Raw genomic sequence first — 23,900 nt, 5'->3', positions numbered from 1 at the left:
GGGGGAGTGCCTTGCCTACTGAGCATTATTGTCTCTATAAAGTCGGAAGTAACATCATATTTGCAAAAAATGAGGGTGATGGTGAATGGTTTGAATATGCACATGAGCTGAAATACAAATATATATCCTGGCATTAAGGCCAATGAGGTTTCTACCACCCTGCTTGGCTTCAATTAACTTGATGTTGTTTGTGAAAAATGAAAGGAAATTAGTATATGTGTATGTTTGTGAACGTAAAATTAAATAAAATTCTTCATTCTATATTGCACACATATACAAAATAGGTATTTTCAATATAGAAATTGTTTTAACTGAGTAAAGAGCAGTGATGATATACTAAAAATAATCTTGACAATTAACGAGTTCAAATTCTCTTTCACTTTTTCCCCTGAATTTATTTATTTATTTAAAAGATATTTATTAAAATATAGCCAACACAATATTATATTAGCTTCAGGTGTACACAATAGTTACTCAACATTTATATACCTAAAGAAGTGATCACCATAACTCCAGCAACCCCCTGATACTGTGCCATGCTATCACAATATTAATGACTATATTCCCCATGCTGTACATTACATCCCATGGTTTATTTGTTTTATACCTGGAAATTTTAACCTCCTATTCCCCTTCGCTTTATTCCTTCCTTTTTTATTTTTTTCAATTACAGTTAGCATTCAGTATTATTTTATATTAATTTCAGGTGTATAGCATAGTGGTTAGACATTTGTATAATTTATGAGGTGATCTTCCTGACTAGACTGGTATCCACCTGGCACTATACAAAATTACTATATTATTGACTGCATTCCCTGTGCTTTACTTTACATCCCCATGACTATTTTGTAACTACCAATTTGTACATCTTAATCCCTTCATCTTTTTCACCCTGCCCTCATCCCCCGCCCATGTGTCATCCCAATAAGTCTAGTACCCATCTGACACCATACATAGTTACTACACTAGTATTGACCGTATCCCTTATGCTGTACCCTACATCCCCATGATGACTGTGTAACAGCCAATTTGTACTCTTAAGCCCTTCCTCTTTTTTTCACCCACACTCCCAAACCCACTCCCTTCTGGCAACCATCAAAACATTCTCTGTATCTATGAGTTTGTTTCTGTTTTGCTTGTTTGTTTATTTTATTCTTTAGATTCCACATATAAATGATATCACACTGTATCTGTCTTTCTCTGTCTGATACACTTCACTCAGCACAATACCCTCCAGGTCCATCCATGCCACCACAGATGCCTGAATATGTTTTTTAATGCAGCCTAGACTTCTGCTAAAATGCATTAATGTTTGCATTCATCTAATTTTTTGATTCTTCAGATTAGGGTTATCAATTTCAGAATTACTTCATTGCTATATGTTTTATGCTATAAATGATAGCAACTTAAAAACCGAACTGTATAACTCAGTGGGTTTTAACCTTTAAAAGGTACCAATTCAGGTGGCAGGAAGTGGATAAAAGTCCTTTAAAACCCGTTCCTCATTTCATCTCTAAAGCAGCTTACTTTAGCCAGCAAGGCAGAACAGCTAATCTTCCCAAAGATCAAAATCAGCAGTGCTCTGTAAATCAGCTTGTAGGAGCGTCTGCACATTCCTGTCCATATCGTGCCTTCATCAGAAAATTGCCAAGTTAAATTTACTGGTCCATGGTATGGTACCTTGTAAATACACTTTGATAACTTTCATTCATTGTTTAATGGAGCCTGACTCCGTGGAAAGGGGAAAACAGATAAGGTTGCATGCAAGTGGGTGCACCCTTTCCTCTGATAGGAACTTCCAGCGAGGGATGTGCTTCTTAGCAGTCTTTCTTAGACTCTCTTCTTGTCTCTATTATCAATCTGTACTCTATATAACAGTTTTTCTTTTTTTTTCTATTCAAGGCTCCAAAACTATTTCCTTTCCTGATTTATGGCAATTCCTTTTGTAGTATAACTTTTCTTTTTCAAGCATAGTTAATTGCTTACACAATGTCTATTAATTGAAGCAAAAAAAAAAGAGATCTTAGACTTGTCTTCAAATCATGAAGAGTGGTAGAAAATATGATATTTACTGTCAATTAAAATATAAAATTTGGTCTTGCGGTTTAAGTGATCTATGACATTATATCAAGCCTTAATCTTCAGTTTTCTTATTTAAGTACTTAACAAGGCGGTTATTAAAACTAGATAAAATAAGGTGAAAATAGTACTCTGAACTGTGTTTGGCTAATAATTACAATAATATCTCAATATCCACTTTTCTACTTTTCTTCCTCTATTTGCAGCCAATTTTAATTATACTTTCTGGACCATTCTATGTGGTGATTTTGTTGCCCTCCTTTATTCCATGTTATCCAGTTTACACAAAAAACGAAACATCCTGTGTGTATTATGGCACATGCATGTGCTGTCATTTATGTTTCTTTGCAACTCCCTTCCCCTTCCTTCTTATGTAAGATATTTTTTTTTCAAAGTTCAAGTTTAATATTGTCTTTGTAGTGCAACATTTTCAGGTATATTTCAGTCACAAATATTTTTTCTTTGAGTTATCTTTCCTGCTTTACATATTATAGCAGGCATTCCACCAATTTCTTACTGTGGAAAGTAGAGCAATTCCATCTCTCTCTTACTTTTGCTAGGTCTGATAGAGTAGGGAGACCTTATTCTGGGTAATACAATATGAATGCACTAGTAATCCCCATGAATGTGTATCTCTGTGTGCTACAATGTCCTTCTGCCTGTAATAGTTGTTAAACATTTGTGCAACCAGGTACTTATATATTTTTTTCATGGATTATATACATGATCACTATACCATTTCATTTAACTGGTGATCCATTGAGATGGATTTAAGGGTAAACATAATAAGTTGTAAAAGTATATGCTAAACGTTTAAATTAAGCCTAAGAGAAAAATGTATGAAATGTATTAGAATGTAGCCATACTAGGTCTATTCCAAATAACCACATTTTTGGTTTTACAGTGGATTGTGTTTGATTTTTCTTTGTCATTACTTTGCCCAGCATTAAATGACAGACTAAGAATCAGGATGTTCTTTACCATTGGATTATAATGTTTCTGGGCCATGTGTTACAAAGAGCAATATTAAATAAGGCATCCCAACCCATTGCAAATACACATACAGGCAAATGCATGAGCAGGGTTTATACATAATTAAAATTAAGCTTCTAATTCTAATGAACTATTTATAAAACTGATTATTCATTAGGGATTTTCTTATTAAAAAAACTCAGCCAACCTGCTATTTTCATGTTTCTGATATCTGGAAAGTAGTTCTGCTCAGCCAGAAGCTAAGAAAGTTTTAATTCAGTGAAACCTATTACTATATTTGTAATAACTTTTGATAGAGAACTGCTAATGGACAACTTTTGTTCTTGCTGTTCATCTGTAGGCATCACAGTAAGCCTGGAGTGGTAGATCAGTTTAAACTACCCTGAAGTTGATTGACTATTTTAAATATACATATGCCTACATTATCATTTAGTGCACTAGTTAAAAATTAATGATTTGTTAAAACATCCTCTTGAGTTAAGCTATACATATTTGTGGCTATTGGTAAGCTTTCATATGTGTGGGTATAGAGAAAGAAATACACACATATCTGTATATGTGCCTATATTTATATATAAGTAATTTGTAATTTAATAAATATATTTGACATATATGTGTGTATTTGTTATTTGAAGTAAAATCCATCTATTTCCCCAGTAGTCAAATGACAGTAATCATATAGGTAATATTTTTTGTATTGATATCCTTAGAATTATATGTATTGAGTTAACATTACACCTTTCTGCATAGAGAAACATATAACAAGGAAGCTTATACATATGATCTAGTCTCCACAGATTGTCTGTCATCCAGGAAAAGCCTCTGACAAGGACCACAAATCATGATGACATGCTAAGAAAGCCAAGCTGAAGAAACATTTTTCAAATTCATGCCATTTTTCTTATATTTTGGCAAAATACTATCATTTAAAATACACATCCTTTTCAAGAAAAAAAATTAACAACAATGGTCGTCACTATTCTAGGATTTCGCCATTTTTTGGCATGACTGAAGTGATGTTTTTCATGTATTCAAATATTGCTATCAATTCTGTCATTGTCCTCTCATTCCAGCAATTGAAAACCTAGATGATGATGCAATATAGAAATTGAACCAAACATAAGTCCAAAGGAGTCTCTTCTCTTATTATTTAGGAAAACAGAATTTTCGCACCTTCTTGAACTCCAAGAAGAATTGAATCATTGACCAATTTGGCTTAATGCTGTTTTCAGTATCCTACTATTTATGATGGCTATATATTTCCAGAGGAGGAATGTACTGGTGTAATTTAATGAATAGTAGCAGTGATTAATGAGAAACAATTAAAAAGTCCCAAATATGTAGAACTGGCTGGAAAATGATTGATGGGAAAGAAGATAACGATCTACAATAATATTAAATGTGTAAATATTAAAGAGGGGAAAGTATTACTTTATACGTTAGAAAGAACGATGATATGTAAAAGTAATTACTAGGAGTGATAGGATGAATTAAGAAACTAAAATTTAAGATGAAACTAGGAGTCAACTCATTGACAGTGAATTGCGTTAGGATATTGAGCAGCATCTAAAAAAGAAGAGAAGCCCCCCTGCCTGGGGAAGTTAAAATTACACCCGAACTTGAACTTCAAGCAAGGGGCAGAGTAGATAAAGGATTTTGCATAAAAAGCATTTCAGTGTCTTAGTTCTGTGAATCTGGGAATTAAAATACTCAGAGTTCTGGTAGCCAGAATGAATAAAGTTACAATGAATGCAGTTGTCAGTTCATTTTCAATGTTGCCAATACTTGGAAAGATGATGCATGAATGTATCTTTTAATAGAGACCCCATTATGTTTCACTAAAACTAAGTTCACCTTACTCATCAAATCTGAATGTTACATTACACTATTTATTTAGATTTTAGGCAGTATAGCATGGTACTGACGGGCACACCTAGAGAGTCCCCCTGCCTGGGTTCCCATCCCAAATATACCACTTCCAAGCTGTTGCCCCGGGCAAGTTTGTTAACTTTTCTGTGCCTTGATTTCCTCATTTGTAAATGGGAAACAATTATATCTCACAGCGGAGTGTGGTGACTAAATGAGTTAACATACTTAATTGTTTTGGTCACACACAGGTGTTAACTATTCATATTTTAAAAATAATATAGAATTGTCCATCCTTCAAATGTAAACCATGGCAGAGCACTGTTCTGTACTCTGAACACAGCTGTATTTGTAATTAAGGAGGGAATATTAATCACCCACCCTATACTAAGAATTATGCCAGATACCTGAAATATGAAGATGGGTTAGATAACATTCTTTCTCTTAGGGAAAACTGCAGACATGAAACATTGTTATTATACAAGGTGTCAAGTGCTAATGGTATAGGTTTAGTTGCTGTTAAGCAAATGGAAGAGGGTCTATACATGGGAGAGTACTTGTAAGAACGCATGGAGCTATGTGTACCAGACACTCACAAAGATAAATATGAGTTAAGGTCTGTATACCCAATTACATTGTCCTTCAAGTATGGGGATCACAGGCAAGCAATTTTGAACTTAAATATGAGGAAACATTGTCTTGGGGGTTATGTCATCAAATCACAAAAACTGTGGGTACTAAAGGACAGTGACAACCAGAAAACGGAATACAATAAACATCAGGACCAGGATGACGGATCAGAATGCAAAGAACATATATCTTAAATATCGAGAAACAATACCTCTTATTATAAGCAATTAAGATTACAAGTAAAATAGCCTCATGGGTTGTTTAATTAGTACTAGCTTGAAATCAAAGAATACGTCAGAGCTAATAAATCAGATATTCATTCTTTAAGCACACTTAAAAGTGCAAAGATCATAATACTGCTAGATGGCTTAAATAGTATTGTAATCATTTGCCCCTTAAGGTTTGATGGAATTTCCTTAGTGAATCATTGACGCTGAAGTATTTGCAGAGGTAGTTCTTTCCCAAGATTTCCATTTTCTTACATGAAACCAGTTTATATGTTGGGAAGCGAAAAAAAATACAAGCACTTTTTAATCACTGCTTTATGGACGGTACTAATAATTATTGTTAAAGGAAATACAGATTAAGTGTATTATCTCAATTTAAAAGCTTTAAAGGTGATCACCAGAACAAAAATATAAACCTTTTTAAATAGCAAAAATAAAAGGACTTTACACAACAAAACCAGAGCACCTAAAACAAACAAACAGGAAATGAAGGTTAAAAGATTAGCAAAATAAATAAAAAGGAAAGTAAGAAATCTGGTTCTACGGCACACTATGATAGAATCCAAACCAAAATCATAAAAAGAAAAAAGAGATTTTCTAATTCACAATGCGTATACAAAAAGGGTAAATATTTATGTAGCACTTTGGATAGCAATAACATTCACAAAACAATAAACAGATATTGTAATACACAAATATTGTGTTACACAAATGTATTACAATTATATACAAGGATCTATGCATAGAACCAAACAGGTAGAAGAAGACTATATTACACCTATTTCAGTCCATGATAAATAAAGTGTTATAAAATTTGGAATAATTCAATAACATTTAGGAGGTTGATAAGTATTAATCTCTGTATCCTGAAGATATATTTTTTATTTCCAATTCCATGGAACATTAGCAATATTGATATAGCATATACATATATATGCATATATAACTCTCTCTCTATATATATATATATAGTTAATATAGTTTTCCAAAATTATTTTGATTGTTTTTAATACCCAATAGCCAAAATAGTACAGACAAAATGCTGTCATTCAAAATGAAAAAAACTAAATGAAAGCTACCCAGTAAATAAAACAATTTCCTCAACCTGAACACTTAGCAACTGTAATAACAGCAACCTTTTCTTCAATAACATGCAAATCAAAGAAAAAATCGCACAACAAAATTACAGAATTTTTAGACAAAAAATAATGAAAATAATGTTTATAGAAATTATGGGATACCAAATAAATACTCCTGAGGGTATATTCGTAATCCTAAATATATTAAATACAGAAAATAAAAGAATAAATTAGTTAGATTAATATATATATATAAAAGTACAAAGGAAGAATAAAAGCGGAGAAAATTAATAAAGACAAAAGGAAGTTAGAAATCAGCAATATAATTTATTAAATTTATATACCTTATTTTTTTGGAAAAAACAGTATGATAAACAACAAAACAATAAAACAGTAAATAAGCCTTAACCAATCTTATTAAGAAAGATGGGAGGAATAATGGAAAGTAAATAGTAAGAAAAAATGGAAAATGTGTAACATATTTTCATAATTATACACAAGTAAATTTCATGTAAGGAATATTTTTGTGAAAACTGCTAAAAAGCAACTTCAAAAAAATATAAAATACATATAAACTGGTTTCATGTAAAAAAAAAACGGGCACCTTGTGAAAGAACTACCTCTGCAAATACTTCAGCATCAATGATTCACTAAGGAAATTTCATCAAACCTTAAGGGGCAAATGATTACGATATTATTTAAGCCATCCAGCACACTACAAAGAAAGAAAAATCCCACTGTGTTTTTATATGAAGCAAATAAGGCTGTATTGGTTTCCTAGGGCTGCTGTAACAAATTACAACAAATTGTGTGGCTGAAAACAATATTATCTCAGAGTTCTGAAGGCCAGGACTTTTAAATCAAGCTAGGTGTTGGCTAGGTTGCGCTTTCCCCATACCTTCTAGGGAATAGTCCATTCCTAGCTTCGTCCAGTTTCTGATGGCTCCACAATTGCCTTTGTCTGGGGCAACATCGCCCCGATCTCTGCAGAAATGTTCAAACTGGAGTTCATAATCCAGACCTGTAGTTTTCCAAAAGGCAGATTTGGCATAGTTCAGAAATTTAGTTCAACGGGATGAACTACATTCACATCATCAACCCCACCCCCACACCAAATACCTTGGTGAGGCAACATTTATGGAGTAAATAATGGTGAACAAATCATCAAGATTGGGGACTACCTACTCTTTGTAAGAGTCATCTTGTAGCTCTAAAAGGAAGAACTCTCCCCAAGTTTTTCTTTCGCTTGAGTGTTTTAATCAGCTGTTCAATGTGATGATCATTGTCAGAATCCAGCCAGAAAGACTTAAAAGCGTGGGAGGAGTTGGCATTGTAATATGCAGTTGGACAAACTCTTTCTTACACACATGGACAATCTCTGCTTCTACAACCACACTTATCAAGTTCATATTATATGTCTCATGTTTATGAAATTATTTTCTATTTCTTTTTGTTTTATGTTAAGGCCAAAAACAGGCATGCTGTGTGTTTTATAAACTGCCAGCCAGACATTTCATGTTATTGTTTTCTGTGGTACCTCAATAGCCTTGGTAATTTTTTTTTGAAACTTTTCCCTCTACAATCCTCTGATAAAAATCAGGTTTAAATGAATAAGTTTCATGATTTCTGCTATATTGTATTTGATAGACTATTTTTAAGTTAAAAAAATAAAATCTGATAACTAGAAAAGTGAAACTGACAGATGGAATTCTAGTTTCCTAGGGACAAAGGATTACTAGGAAATTACTAAAGGATCTATTTAAAAATGTGTGGATGATGAGTATTCGGACAGTTTTGTCGGGATTACGGTAACACAAAAATAATTATAATCCAATCTCTATATTCTATTGTAATTGTAATACAAGACAAAGAGTTAATATACGTTATATTATATACACAATTCAGCAGTCTCTAAGAATAAATGGATATAATTTCTTCTCAGTTTTTCTATACCTACAATTCAGCACTGCCAAATCATTTTCATAAATGAGGTGGTTACAATATTTCCATTTGCATTAATTTATCTGATTCTAAATTTCTGTCCTAACCTGAAATAATCCTGTCATTCCTCAGTAGCTCCAGATGGGTCCCTGTCCATCCATCTGCCAGTCCTGGCAAGCAAGTCCCTCAAAATGATTATCCCTGCTTTAGTGTGGTTAAATATATATTAGAGAATCATAAACATGAAATTATGTGTCCACATAAACAGCCTGCTCTATAACAGTAGGTAGGGACCTGTTAAGACAAATGACATCTAACTAGCCGAAGGACCTGATGAAAAATGGAAAAAGTGATGCTTGTCATATTGGATGCACAGCTTGATAATAATATCTGGTGTGGAAGAAGTGACCAAAATACTTCCACAAATGTCACTGAGAATCAAAAAGATTTAACAGCCTAGACTGAATAAGTAGAGATGTATGTTTTAAAATTCTGTATTATCATGAAAAAAAAGAATGCTAACATCCCTAGGAAAGTAAACAAATCCTGTCTTTTTGGCTTTAAGGTGTCAAACACTCAAGTTCAAAGAGAAGAAACTTAGTCATCATAAAATCTACCAGATGAAGCAGGTTAACTCTAAAAACTTACATAAATCTTAAATGAATGGTAAACCTGTGAAGAAGGCTGCCTGGATTCTGACAATCAACGCTCTGAGCCAAGGGGGACCATATCCATCCACACCATTTCTGATAGGGAGCAAGAGTTACACAACTCCAGCTAGGAGTTGCACAGCTCCCCAAATAAGATGGATGCTAGTTACTTTCACAGTTAATTTCTACTTAAAATTCTTTCTAATACTTCTTGAAAATATATACATCTAATATACATAATTTTATTATATATGTATTCTATAAAAAGTCCACTTTTGAGAATTTGAGTTTTTAAGGTTTTTAAAATTTTTATTTTGTTTTATAAAACTTGTAAAATGTTGTAGTAGCCCAGTCTCATTCATGTCCTCATGACCCAAGAAGTTTCCTTGGTTCTAGGTTTTTAATATCTAGTCTGGAACTTAAATGGTTGTTTTTTTGTTCTATGCAATCACCATTTTCTGGAAAGGCCCAATTTTCCAAGGCAATTCAGAAGAGATAAGGGAAATAATCATTAGTAGGATCAATCTTTCTACTTATAAAGTCCCTTAAGGACACGTTTTCTAATCAAATTCTTTTTGGCCCTTAAGGTAAAGGAAAATCTATAAATTCCTCTATAGGGAATGATGGTTCTCTGATCCAGCCAAAATAAATAAATAAATAAATAAATAAATAAACAGTTCAAAATTTAAGCAAGCTAATGCAAAACCAGTGTCAGAAATAAGTATGAAAAAAAATCTCTTCTGCTTCTCCTCATAGATAAGAATAAGGAAGACCAGCATCAGTGGGCACTTCATCAGGCTCAAATTAAAACGATCACCTGCACGACCATCACCATGGAGACTTCTGACGATGAGCTCAATTTTCTAATCTTGTAAATCTGAGCTCCTTCTCAGCCACAGAGCCTATTATATGCATCACGTTTAACATTTTTCAAACATTGTTGTCTCAAAATGTACTTCCTCTTGGAAACATTACCTAGCTGCTTAAATGCACCTAGGTTTGCATCCTTATTATTAATTTCCATAATACCCAGACTTATGGCACTAAATATACGAAATGTCTGTTTACTACTTTATATCCTATTTTAGACCATATATACCTTGGAATAAATTACCATACTGATCTTATTCATTATTGTATGCTAAATCAAATTTATGATCCCTGATATATATTATCAATAGAAGAAAAATAAATATTGTTTGAACAACTGAAAAAAGAAAAATAAAACTAAAAAGATTATGAAGTTAGTAAAAACTCAAAGCTAAAAAACAAACTGTATAAACCAACAAAAAGACTATAATTTATAAAGCAAAGTGGTTTATACCATAATATAATAAAAAACAACAACAAATACATGAAATGGTACAGCCAGCAAAACAAAAGATAAATAATAGAATTCAAACACCAATGTGAAATTCAGAAGTCTGTATAATTTTTTTTCTAAAATTCCAAGGAAATATCACTGAATTGAAAATTTAAAGATTTATGAGATTTTAAACATGGCACAAAGTTTAAAATCAGCTAGGTAAAATTAAGATAATATTAGATAAAAATCAATGATATGAGATAAATTTTTTAAATGCAAAATACAAAAAAAGTCTACTTTATTTTTTTATATTTAAAATATTAATAGCAATTACTTTTAAGATTAATAGTGTAGGTTGACAAGGATATTAAAAAAGTTTCTGCAGGATAGTAAGAAAAGAGACACCCCCAAAAAGCAGTATTGGTTTCCATATGGGGAATGTCGTTTTCTACCTAGTTATCATCATATTAATAACTGAAAAATCACAATTGATTCAAACTTGAATTTTTATAATTTCTGCTTTAGATAATATGAGTAAGACAAACGTCATCATTTATTTTAAACATAAAATGTATTGGCTATTAATATTTGCTTGTTTCAAAAATGGGAAAAAAATGCTTGTTTGAAAATGATGGCATTCATAATAGTGGAAATTTTGTTTTTCCCCACAGCCACTGAACTATGAGAAAAAGAAGTCCTACACCCTCAACATAGAAGGAGCAAATACACATCTTGATTTCCGCTTTTCTCACTTGGGTCCTTTTAAAGATGCCACCATGCTGAAGATCATTGTTGGAGATGTAGATGAACCACCACTCTTTTCCATGCCTTCCTACATCATGGAAGTCTATGAAAATGCCAAAATTGGAACTGTTGTTGGGACAGTTTTGGCACAAGACCCCGACAGTGCTAACAGCTTAGTAAGGTACGGTATGCTTCAAACTTCTCCACGTATCAAGAGTGTGATCACCTGACCATTACTTAACAGTTTACAAAATATTTAAAATGTTTGATTTTCACATATTTTTCTATTAATATAATGAATTTATAATATTAACTGATCCTTTAAGTGATGTAGCAGATGGATTTCTGTCAAGTTAAGAATATGTATATATGTGTGTATATATGTGTATATATGTGTATATATGTATATGTATATGTATATGTATATGTATATATATGTATATATTGCTATCTCCATGAATATATCATTGACCAGATTAGTTTTTGTTTTTTTGGGTTTTTTTTCCCATTTGAATTAATAGATATGAGAAAAATTAACTGCGAAAAATATTGTAGAAATATTTAATCATAATCTAGAGAATTTTTGGTCCCTTAATGATAGGGAGCACGGATATTGTGCAAAAAGAGAGTGTTTGGGAATAATGCTTATCTCTGACTCCTCCTGTATGACTAGGAAATCATCTACCCTTATCTGTAAAACAAGAAAATTGTTAAAATCAGAAAACTATCTATTCTCAGTTACTGTGAAAGACCATAAAGCAATGTGGACAAACTGTTCTGCAAATGGACTGCACCTAGTAATCACTCAGTAAATGTCAATTAGCCTGAGGCTGCCTAGAGTGCTGAGTTAGGACTGGACTCTGAAGATAGGAAGACCAATATGGGAATTCTGGAGTCTTCACTTACTGGCTGTGTGATCTTATACAGTCATTCAACCTTGGGGTTTAAATTCCAAGTATATAAACAAGGAATAATAGTGTTGTATAAATATGTTTATAGAATTAAATTAGGTTGATAAAAGTATTTGGCACACACACACACACGCGCACACACACACACACAGTAGCAGCAGCAGCAGCAGCTTGAAGTCCAGCGGAGAGATAAACTTGAAAATAAAATGCTTCCTTTGATAAGGGTGATAAAGATATAATGAAAGTGTGCATGAAAAAAGTGCTCCCAACATCTTCTAGAAGGAATGAGTTGAAGAAGATTGAATTGAGGTTCAAAACCCAGGTTAAGGATTAGACAAGTGAAGGACAGACAAAAGAACTGTAGTTTTTTGTGTGTGTTGGAGGAGCTTAGGCTACCTGTGTGAGAAAGACACGTACTGAGGTTGTACAGAGAAGCTGGAGAGAGATCATGAAAAGGTTTTGCACTGACATCTTTGAAATGTATCCAGCCAGAAAGGTTAAAGACTCAGAGAAGAAAGACTAGAAAGGCATGGGCAATTATAATCAAAGCAATGATGGGAAGATTTGCATTTCAAAATAAATAATAATGAATTGTCCAAGTGCTATGAAGAGTGGCATGTATGTGCCAAAAAGGTGGGCCAAAGGAGGGAACGCTGAGTTAGGGACAAACTTCTTTCAGTGTTGCACTATGTGTCCCACCATACGTGAAAACATCCATTCCACATAGAACAGAGGTTCTCACCCGAGGACAAAATCCTCCCACCAGTGGACATTTGACAGTGTCTGTAGACACGTTTGAATGTTACAAGTGGAGGAGGAATGCGAGCGACCATCACCTATGGATAGCGGCCAGGGATGTTGCTCATAACAAAGGATTATCTTGTCCAAAATATCAAGAGTGCTGAGGTTGAGAAATCCCAATGCAGAGTAAACCAAACTGGCTGGTACATGGGCAAAACTAGAGAGCTAATTATACTCATTGAAATATTTTTTTCTTTTTTTTATTATTGGGGTGATTGGTTAATAAAATTATATAAGTTTCAAGTGTACAATCCTATGACACATCATCTATATACCGCGTTGCATGTTCACCACCCAGGGTCAAATCTCCTTCCATCATCATATATTTAACCCTGTTTACCCTTTTCTACCTCCCTTTTCCCCCGTTTCCTTCTGGTAACCTCTGTACTGTTGTCTGTGTCTATGAGATTTTGTTTGTCTTGTTCGTTTGTTGTTTTCAGTTTTATATTTCAAACCTAAATATAAGACCTGAAGCAACAGAACGCATAGAAGAAAATTTGAAAAGATATTTTTAGGAAATGCAAGCCAGCTTGTATAGTCATGTAACCATTTCAACCTCTACGTTGTATTTAATAAAGGAAATTATTTACGTAGAATTAATTGTCCCATGATATTATTAATTTCCTCAGTAATTGCTCCATATTATTGGGAGCATTAATTGAACACCTTCTATGTTAAATATATTCTCCCAGTTGTTGGGATGCAAAGATAATTGGCATATTGTCTCTAAATGCTAACATTGAGAAGCACAAATCCATTAGCATATATGCGTTATTCTTTCACCTTTGTTTTGGTTAGACTATTGAAATGAATCCTTCTAATGCTACCTTAAAATAATTAGGCTCCATGGCTGCTCTTTCTGGGTATAATTTACATAATATTTATTTTTGATTTCAATAAAAATATGTCATTCACATGGGCCTCTAGGTGCAAACAGTGAATATAAAACAGAAAACATTAACAAACATAAAAGCAAGCCTTATATTTCCACCTTTCTCAGGGACCAAACATTTGTACTAATTAAGGAAAAGCACTTTGAAAAGAGATACCTTGCAATGTGCCCTGAAATGCAATTAAACTCCAAATCTGTCTAATTGATAATGAAAAGGAGTTTGAGCCTTACAGACATTTGTGAAGAGCTTCCTGACTCCCGTCTTTTGTGTTTCAATATTCTAAATTATTAGTAAGACTCTTCAGATTTCTAAGAGCATACCGAGTCTAGCTTTTGTCTCTTTCAACTCAAAACAAGACTGCAATTTGCAGCAATATAGTCACCACCTTTTTAAAAAGTAAAATCAGGACCAGGCTATTTACTGGCAGTGAAGAAAGCCTTGGTTTAAACAGGCTGTGCTCACTTGCTGCTCTATTGCAAGTCCGATTTGGACATTTCCTGAGTAGCTACTGAGAGGAGAGCAACATGATGTTGTGTATGGGAAGCTAGAGAGCTTTTTGGAAATGTGACCTTCTGCCATGTGATTATAAAACATAGTGATCATTCCTGGCTTGCTCTCTGTGGACAATGGGCTTTATATGGCAAGGACAAAACACTTTTAAAACCCTTAAGAGTCTGTATTATTAGTCCCATTCTACAGATGAAGAAACTAAGGCTCAGAAATTGAAGTAATTTGGCCAACTTATATAGTGATAAAGTGGCAGATGCATACTTTAAATCCAGTGTTGCTTTACCCCAAAAACCCTGTTTGTTTGTTTGTTATTTGTTTTTAAATCCCCAACACCCTGCTTCATATGTCCTCTAACAACTACTTCTACTACTAAAACATAAGCAATTGCATTCACAGAAGTCAAGTATCACAAAGTAGGAGACCGATGGATGTTTTACACGGTGAGAAAACCACTGATTAATGCCATTACCTGGGTCTCTCTGTGTGGGTGATTTCATACACTGGAAGAAAGATGCTGAAAAGAGTCAAGTATTTTTTTATACTGTACTCCTACATATGGTAATATATATATTACAGACTATGATATATATTACTACAGGTAATATACACTACACTGATAACATGTAGGCTACTATACTTCTTTCCACTCTGACTTATAATCTGGATTTATTTATATATTTACTTATTAATTTTGATGCTTTCTTTGTGTAATAACTTTAAAAGAATCCGAGGGAAATAAATATTGTGCTTTATTGTTTCAAATGCTGAAGCATGATGCTATTTAGGAAGCCCTCACAGTGAACAAATGCCCCCAGGATCGTCAGTGCATCCTTACTGCTGTGTTTGCTTTTCTTATGCATCTCTCAAATTGTCACCTAGCTCATGATGAGTTGGCAATTAGAAATACCGCATTAATTTTGAATGTTATAACAGCAAAAAAATAAGAGATGTTTCAAAATAAAAAAAAGGTAACACAGCATATTCTAAGAGGAGAACATAAAAGATTGATTAAGAAGGTGTGGGAAAGGGGGAAGCGGTGGTAGATGAGGGTAAACAGGGTCAAATATATGGTGATGGAAGGAGAACTGACGCTGGGTGGTGAATACACGATGTGATATATAGATGATGTATTACAGAATTGTACATTTCAAACCTATATAAATTTTACTAACTGATGTCACCCCAATAAATTTTAATTAAAAAAAAAAGAAGGTGTGAATGCAGGATCGAAACTTTCGAAAAGAAAGACAAAGAATAGCAGAACCTGTTTCAAAATATATTCATGTTAAAGATAGCATCTGATATATATTGAGTTTATTCTATAAACCAAATTTACTATTAAGCGTTTAGCTTATTTAAAGTCAAGAATATCTTAAATGACCCTTAATGGAAAGCTTTAATGTACTCTCATTAAAACTGTCATTGTCTTCTGATACAAAGGAAACAGCTCATTAAGGATACTTAATGCAAATCGGGGAAAGATACAAAGAAAGCAGGCTCTCACTTAAAACCAGAAATCTTTGTCTGTAACCTGTGTTTTCTAATTGTGTCGCATTCCGTGTAGCCAAGTTAGCCTATTTAGATCGACTAAGAATGTTACTGCTAAATGTCATGTGAATATCACATTTGAGAACATAAAGGGGCCTAAAGATGTCTGCGACAGCCCTGTTCTTACATAGATGACAATTCTTGCAAACCACAAAGGCTCAATGGCTGGCTCCAAATCACATAGCTAACTAATAATAGAGATTATATAAGAATGCGGTCACTTTTACCATGCACTAATAGAGACACAGAAGGCTCCTAAGTTTTAGGTTTTTTTTGTTTTGTTTTGTTTTTCCATTTTTGGCTCTAATTTCTCTAACAGCCTAACATCACAGTCATGAACCCAAGAGGAGAACCTGTTTCCTGGGCAGGGATGGGTAACTCACCTAACCCTGGAACGGATGCCTAAACCCTGGCTGAGTGACGCTAAGTTTACTGACTGCAGACTAAGCATCCTTAGAGCTTTCATATGAATATTTCATAGAAATAAAAAACATTTCAAATGGTTTCATAGCCTTACTAAAACTCAGGGTTATTAGAATTTATAATATTTTAGTAACTTCGAGGCCTACATAAAAGAAGGAAACAGAATTTCTTGTCCAGGGGTTTTACTTCTTTAAATACTTTAGTTTTATGGGATCAAGGTTTTGGTTCAGAAAACTAAAAAGCTTTCCAAAAATATCTATGTACTCTGTGTGCTGTCCATTCTATGAAGCACATGGCACTATTTATCAAATGACAAGGCGCATATGTTTTATTTATTTTTCAAAGATTCTTTTCTGGATCCATGACTTGTTGGACAAATTGCATCCCCAAAGTAAACAAAGGGAACCTCATTATTATTATTATTATTTTTAATGAACCCAACCTATACCGCACATATGACTTTTTAGTTAAATTAAAGATAAGGCCAAGAGGCTGGAATATTGCACAGAGTGTATATTGATTAAACTTGATCTCATGTATTGGTCATAGTCAAATTTACAGAAACAGCTGTTTGGGAGGCAAAATCTCAAATAAATGGGCTTTACCACTCACATTCTGGATCTTCAAGTATCTAAAGTGTGACAACTGAAAGAAACCTCCTCTACTTTAAGCCAACTGTTTCTTCAAGTAAGTCACTGTAAATAATGGATTTCCACTACATAAGTTTTCAATTAATTTTTTATGGTGAAATGGACAGACTATAATGAAAATAGTAAGTGCCTCTCAACACTGAAATTTTGTTATTGAAATGAAAAAGAACTCACCCAGTGCATTTTAACATGACTAATGATTATCTTGAGTCTATGCCTACATAAAGGGAAATTCAAAGCTGAATGATGAACTGGATAATTTGTTTAAAGTAGCTTCCCTTGAAGAAAATACTTAAATAAATGTACCCATTATTAAGAATGACTGTTGTCTGCTGCCACAACTTGTCTGCCTATTTGTTGGCTCATAAATTCTAATATGAATAACGAATTTTCATCTTATTTCAATAGAATGCATATTCTTGTCACTTTTCTCATTGCATTACTGTAAACATATTTACTCTCTGAGCATCAATCATATTAGTTTGCAAATACTTTCTTTTTCTTTTTTGCTTATTTGTTTCCCTAACTAAATCATATGTTCAAGTAAGTCTCAGATCTTAGCCATTTTTTTGTTTGTTTTTTGTTTTTTAATATTTATTGTCCCTTCTACTCCAAATAAATATTTTCAAATGAGTGAATTAAGCCTCAATTATTGTCTATTTTTTTCAAAAAGGAGCTTACAAATATTACTTAATAAACTTAGATTATATTTTAATCTCTTGCACTAACTAGCTCCTTGATGTTGGAGAAATTTCTTCATTACTCTGTGCCTCAGTTTCCTCCTCTGTAAAAAGGAGCTATTAATAGCAACTATCTCTTGCAGTTATTTTGAGTATATAATGAACTAATATTTAGAAAACATTTAAAGCATGATGTAGAACATTGTAAGTCTTCCATAAATGTTAACCTTTATTACCTATTACTCCATTGCTTTTGGAAATAACCCATATAAGTTTATAAAGGTTCCCTCCCAGTCTCACAGTAACATTCCTATGTAGTTTCTATCTCAGGGGAAAGTAGAATTTGAAGAATATCTTTAAATGTTTTGTACAGCTATATATACTCAGTTTACACTAGTTTGTTTTTTGTATCTATGGACTAGAATATAAAAAAAATTCTCAAAACATGAATTTTTCAGGTTTTATCATTAATCCCAATTAGGACCTATATCAATTGATTACTTGATATTATACTTGCTGATGTCCTCAAAATATTAAATTAACATTAGCATTTGTAAAACAATTCTAAATATATATATAAGTTCATAAAGTATTAAGATATTCTGTTTAGTTTTTCAAGGTTTGTAACAGGGAATAAATGGATTTTGTTGTGAAAATTATTTATTGTGAAAACTTACCTACTGAGAATATTGTCATTATTTTTTGTTTGTTTGATAAACAGTTTAATGGAGCCATGTCACTTCTTAATTTTAAATTGTTAGCACTGAATGATTCTATATTCAATCTAGTAATAATACTCCTGAATAGTTTCTTTTCTCTCACATTTCAGTCTTCCATTTTTTTTAAATTTTTCCCCCTGTGGTTAGGCAGAAATCCAAATGTAGTTAAGCGGAACTATTTAGTTCTACTTGAGTTGAAATTCAATTGCAACTCCACGAATAAGACTCTTTGAATCCAAGCATACATGATATCTAGCCCTTATTTTGTAGCTTTTCTGAGTTACGTTACACTGAATGCTAACAAGTAAATATATGAGTCTGAGGACACAAGCCTAGAATTATGCCTACCATTTTTAAAAATATGTAAATGTAAGTTTTATTTTTTACATTCAAATAAAAATACATTTCTAAAACCACTCAATCACTAATAGTGGCGCTTATATTAGAAAGCTCTGTGTGAAATGTCTAGAAGACAGGTGGTTGCTCTGGTAAGGAGATCACACATTTTCAGATTCTTAATTTAGCTTACAAACATAAGAACCCCCCATTTTCTTTCAGACTGACAGTTCTGAAGTGTTCAGGTTTCTAAAATGGTGCATGTTCTGCCATATGTCATAGGGGTGTATCGATAGCAACATAGTCTAGGATTTGCCGATAGTTTCTGCGGGGACTTTTGAGATTGAATAATAAGTTTCAACTATAGGTCCAACTTTCGGTATAGAAACTGTTGTTATCTAGAGTACCCCCAATCAAAAAGTTTCTTGAACACAAGTTAATAATAACTAACTTTAGATAATCTAATAACCAGATTGCCTACTGATTACATTTTAAAGGATGCTACCCTTTCCATGTGACAAAACTTCTCCATCTCACAGTTCAGCCTTCCGCATCAGGCCTCTCTGGGTTGGGGATATTAGGAGAAGTGTTTGTGATATGAACTCAAGTCAAAGAAAGTAAATCAGTTTCAGTGTAGCATGGCCTAATGCTTTGAAAAGCCCAGTGGCGTTCATTTCCCACTGTTCTATAGTGTCTGAATCTGGCGTCTCTTCTCTGAATCATATTTGCTTTATGCCTGCACTTCTTCTTGTTTACAATGCTTTTTCATGTTGGACTTTCTTTAATTCACATGTAGGTATTATTAGAAACATCAATGCACAACAGTAAATTTCTTATTTTGATCACACAGTTAACAAGCGCTATATCCCGTCCCTTTTTAGGTGTTATTTTCACTAAATGAACTCCTAGATTTTGGGGGATGCTCTGTAGCCTCAATTCGCACGGCAATATTAATGTATTCTGCCATGTTTGGGCATATGTATCCACAGGCTGTGATAAGGTTTCACACCTTAACAACATGTCCTACATATCTTGTTAACACGTCATGCCTGTGAGAGGCATGGGGGTGTATTTCAATTATTCTTGTACTCTGTTCCAGAAAGTAAAATGAATTTTATAATACTCCCATCACCACAATTACTTATTCTATAATATAGTTACCCAACCTTTGAGATTTTCCTCATGCTAATACGGAAGATGCATATCTGTTTCTTTCCATGGCAATCCTTATATCTGTGTTCTGGGACCCAATTCTACTTACCTTCTTGTGACTTTTGCCTTTTAAATATTTCACTTTTTCAAAATGACCATTCCCTTCAAGAAAGACAGTGCTTAATATTTCCCTTTTCACAAAAAAATAATTTGTTGAACACACTTCCCTGATGGCATAAAGCACCATTTTTCTAATCTCTATTTCAGGTAATGATATCCAACGAAGTGTGATGACTCATGACTCATATTCACATGCAGTATACTCTTGAATAGACAGTAATAAAGCCATCCTTTCCTATTTGATTGAAATTGCTCTTTTCAGTTTTCCTCCACCATTGGGTTGCTCTTTTCATTTTGCTAGCACCTACTTTTGTATAGATGATGGGCTGCTGCTGCAGACTCAAAAGCTTGCATGCATAGTGCTTAATCATTCACTTCCTTTCCTCTTAAGGTTGTCTCCCAAATTTGATGATACTGCCCTCATTACCTTACATTTAGGCTGTTATATCTCAAAGTTATATTTCCTATTCAGAAAGCACACTTGAACTCCATACCCATAGGTAATTCTCTGCTTTTGATTACACGTGCTTATCTAATTGACATCTAAGGAATAATATGTCAAAATGATTGATTCCTACCAAATTATTTTTCTCCCAGAGTATTTTTTTTCCTTACCTCTTTATCCAGCTCAGTAAGTGGGCTTATCAATTACATGGTAGACCAAACATACACACAGCACACAAAAATTAAGTCATTGGTAATGTTTCCCCTTTACTAATACCATGTCAACAAAAATGTCTATAGGTTGTATTTGATGTATAGCATTGTTTTATATATTTGTTTCCATTCCCTTCTTTTTTCTACCTTTATCCAAGATGACTTAATTTCTTTTCTGAGTTGTTTGTAAATTTCTACAATCCAAGATTTAAAGTAGTCACTGCAATTTTTCTGGAACATAAAGAGATTGTTATTTTTTTGTTTAAAATTATTCCCATTCCTTTTTGTAAAAAGTAAAGCCTCTTTACCATGTGCTACAGGGCTTGCTTGTCCTACCCCTGGCCATCTACTTCATTCATTCTGCTAGCCACATTAAAATCTACATCTGTGTTCAAAACAAGCCAAGCTTTCTCTTTAATTTTGATCTTTGCACTTTGATTTTTTTATATTCAAATATTCATCCTTGGAACTTTTCATGCCATATATAGATATAGATATAGATATAGATATAGATATAGATATAGATATAGATATAGATATAGATATATAGATATATAGATAGATATATAGATATATATATGTATAAATTCAGGTCTAGACAAAAATGTTACTTAAGCCGAGACTAACAAAAAGGGAAGAAGTATTAGAGATTTAAGGAGAAAACACTTCTCTCCTTAAATAGTTCTAGAAATGGTTTGGAACATTTCTAGAACATAGGATGGTTATTATTTATTCATATTTATGTTAATGAGCTATTGCTGAATAGTCTAAAAGCCCAAAACTCAGGGATATAGAAAGAAGTGACATAACGACAGTGCATGCAGCTGTGAATTAGCTGAGGGTCTGCTGAACTGGGCGGGCTTGTGTTTGCTGTCTCTGCTTGCCTCCAGTGCTTTCAATCCTGTACCTGCTTATTTACTCGGTGGCTCTAGGCTGGGGAGCCTGAGCCGGGACAACTCTGCCCATGAGTCCTCCCACCTTCTTTCTGAGACCAGTGGGCTAGCTCTGGCATGTACTTCTTGAGGCAGTGGCAGAGCATAAGAGGAAACATGCAAAGTCTCAAGAAACTTAGGCCCAAATAAGGCGTAGGACGTACTTTCATCTTATCCATTGCCAAAGAAAGCTGAAGGCCAAACCTGATATGGGAGAACCCTGTCAAATCACATGCATTGGAGAGGGAAGAAGGTCTGTGACCAGTCATGCAACCTACCTGTTTATTTCATTTCTCGTTCTTTGACTAAAAATGGGTCCCGGACGATGGAAATATATCATATTTTGCTGTGCATGGTGCGCTTCCGTGTATAATGCACACCTACATTTTTGGCCCAAATTTTCAGGCAAAAAAATCTTTCATTTTAATTTTTTAATTCAAATTTCTATTTGTTTACATTTAGGTACTTGTTTTTTGCATTATAAAGAAATTTTACCATTTATTTTTTTAAAATATTATGGTACAAGAAATTTTATGTAACAGATAAAATTACAAAACACAAGAACAGACACAAGGTACAAGAGATTTTATGTATCGGTAACACATTTCTGATATTTATGGGTCACAGAAGACCAAAAACTCTTTGTCCTAACATGTTTGTCATAAGTTCAATAAAACTGATTATCATACTCCAGGTTATTATTTTGCATACAGTTATCATTATTGTTTTCTAGAGTTACACTTTTAACTCATAAGCATAAATAAAAGAATTAAAATCATTTATATAGATACAGAATTAGTGCTACCCATGTATAATGTGCATCCTTATTTTTCCCTCAAAATTTGGGAAAAAACGTGCATATTACATGAGGCAAAATATGGTAATAGTAATTAAATTAAAATGTTTTGGTTTTTATTTCATATTTATCTTATAACCTCAACCAAAATGAAACTCTAAGGTAAATTAATCTCTGACATCGCCTGCTATCCTAAATTGTTGGTACATATAGCAATGAGAAGTTTCATTATATGGTTATTTTTTTTCTCCCAATATATGAAAGACTTCTCAGAGGTGATTTTTTTGTTTGTTCATTTTGTCTTTATTAATCACTGTGTTTTTACTGTTTACTATTCTATTTATGAAGTTTGGTTAAGGTTGTGTTTTTAATTGGTATTAAAAGAAGGACCAACTGAGATAAAAATAATTGATGTCAGTTCTATGTGAATATAAAGTTGCCAGGCAAATACTAAGAGCCAGACATAGAAATTAAATATATACATTTAAATATTTGAATATATTTAATTTAACACCTTGGTTCAGTTTTATTTCCTTTATTATAACATCATGTAAAAAGAAGATTTATCTATGTTGTTCTCTAGATATTTCATTGACTACAGTGCTGAAGATGACAGATTTTTCAATATCGATGCCAATACTGGAACTATTAAGACTACACAGGTTCTTGACAGAGAAGAAACGCCATGGCACAACATCACAGTCGCTGCTTCAGAAAATGGTAAGCTATTCACCTTCTGTATCATAGGAGAACATGTCACTTGTACATGAAGATTTATACTGAGATTTTCTCATCAGCAGGGCTCTCACAGTTTTTATTTTTGATGCCAGGATCTGGCAGAGTACGCAAAATGTACTACATATAATGTTACTCTTTTGTCAGATGAAGTGAATAAATCATATACCTCTTCCGGTACTTCAGTCCTGGCATAGTGGAGGAAAATGGGCATCATGACACACTTAGTCCTCATGCCTTTGTCGAAGTGTTTTATTCTCCTTCTAATTTTGACACTTGCTCTGTCCTGTGCTTGTGCCTTACGTAAAATTAAGACATCAGGTATTGGAAAAATGGTCCTTCAAATACTTCCATTTAGAAGAAAAATAAATGAAATTGATCATTGTTCTTGAATAATTTTACCAATATAACACCCCTCCTCAAGCTTCAATCAACATTTAGAAAACTTACAGTGAGAGAACAACTCTTGGAATTTCAACAGGCAGGTTTAATCCTCTTTGAGAGAAGTATATGAGATATAGC

At 33.3% G+C, this 23,900-nt stretch overlaps 1 protein-coding gene across 2 annotated transcripts in view; it reads left to right on the top strand.

Moving 5' to 3' along the window:
• The window catches only part of CDH18 (cadherin 18), a 79,405-nt gene that overhangs the window by 3,557 nt on the left and 51,948 nt on the right, over nt 1–23,900 (top strand). Inside the window, exons 2-3 of one of the 2 annotated variants that reach the window (XM_019624316.1) lie at nt 11,443–11,696; nt 23,227–23,363. In XM_019624316.1, the coding sequence (XP_019479861.1) occupies nt 11,443–11,696; nt 23,227–23,363 (391 nt within the window). Of the gene's footprint in view, nt 1–11,442; nt 11,697–23,226; nt 23,364–23,900 lie in introns of those variants that run through there. The other variant, XM_019624317.1, reaches the window with a different exon arrangement.

This window comes from Hipposideros armiger, unplaced genomic scaffold, assembly GCF_001890085.2.
Source record: "Hipposideros armiger isolate ML-2016 unplaced genomic scaffold, ASM189008v1 scaffold_583, whole genome shotgun sequence".
Classification (NCBI taxonomy): Eukaryota; Metazoa; Chordata; class Mammalia; order Chiroptera; family Hipposideridae; genus Hipposideros; species Hipposideros armiger.
Note: the sequence above shows the minus strand (reverse complement) of the source record. Positions and strands in the feature narration are given on the sequence as shown.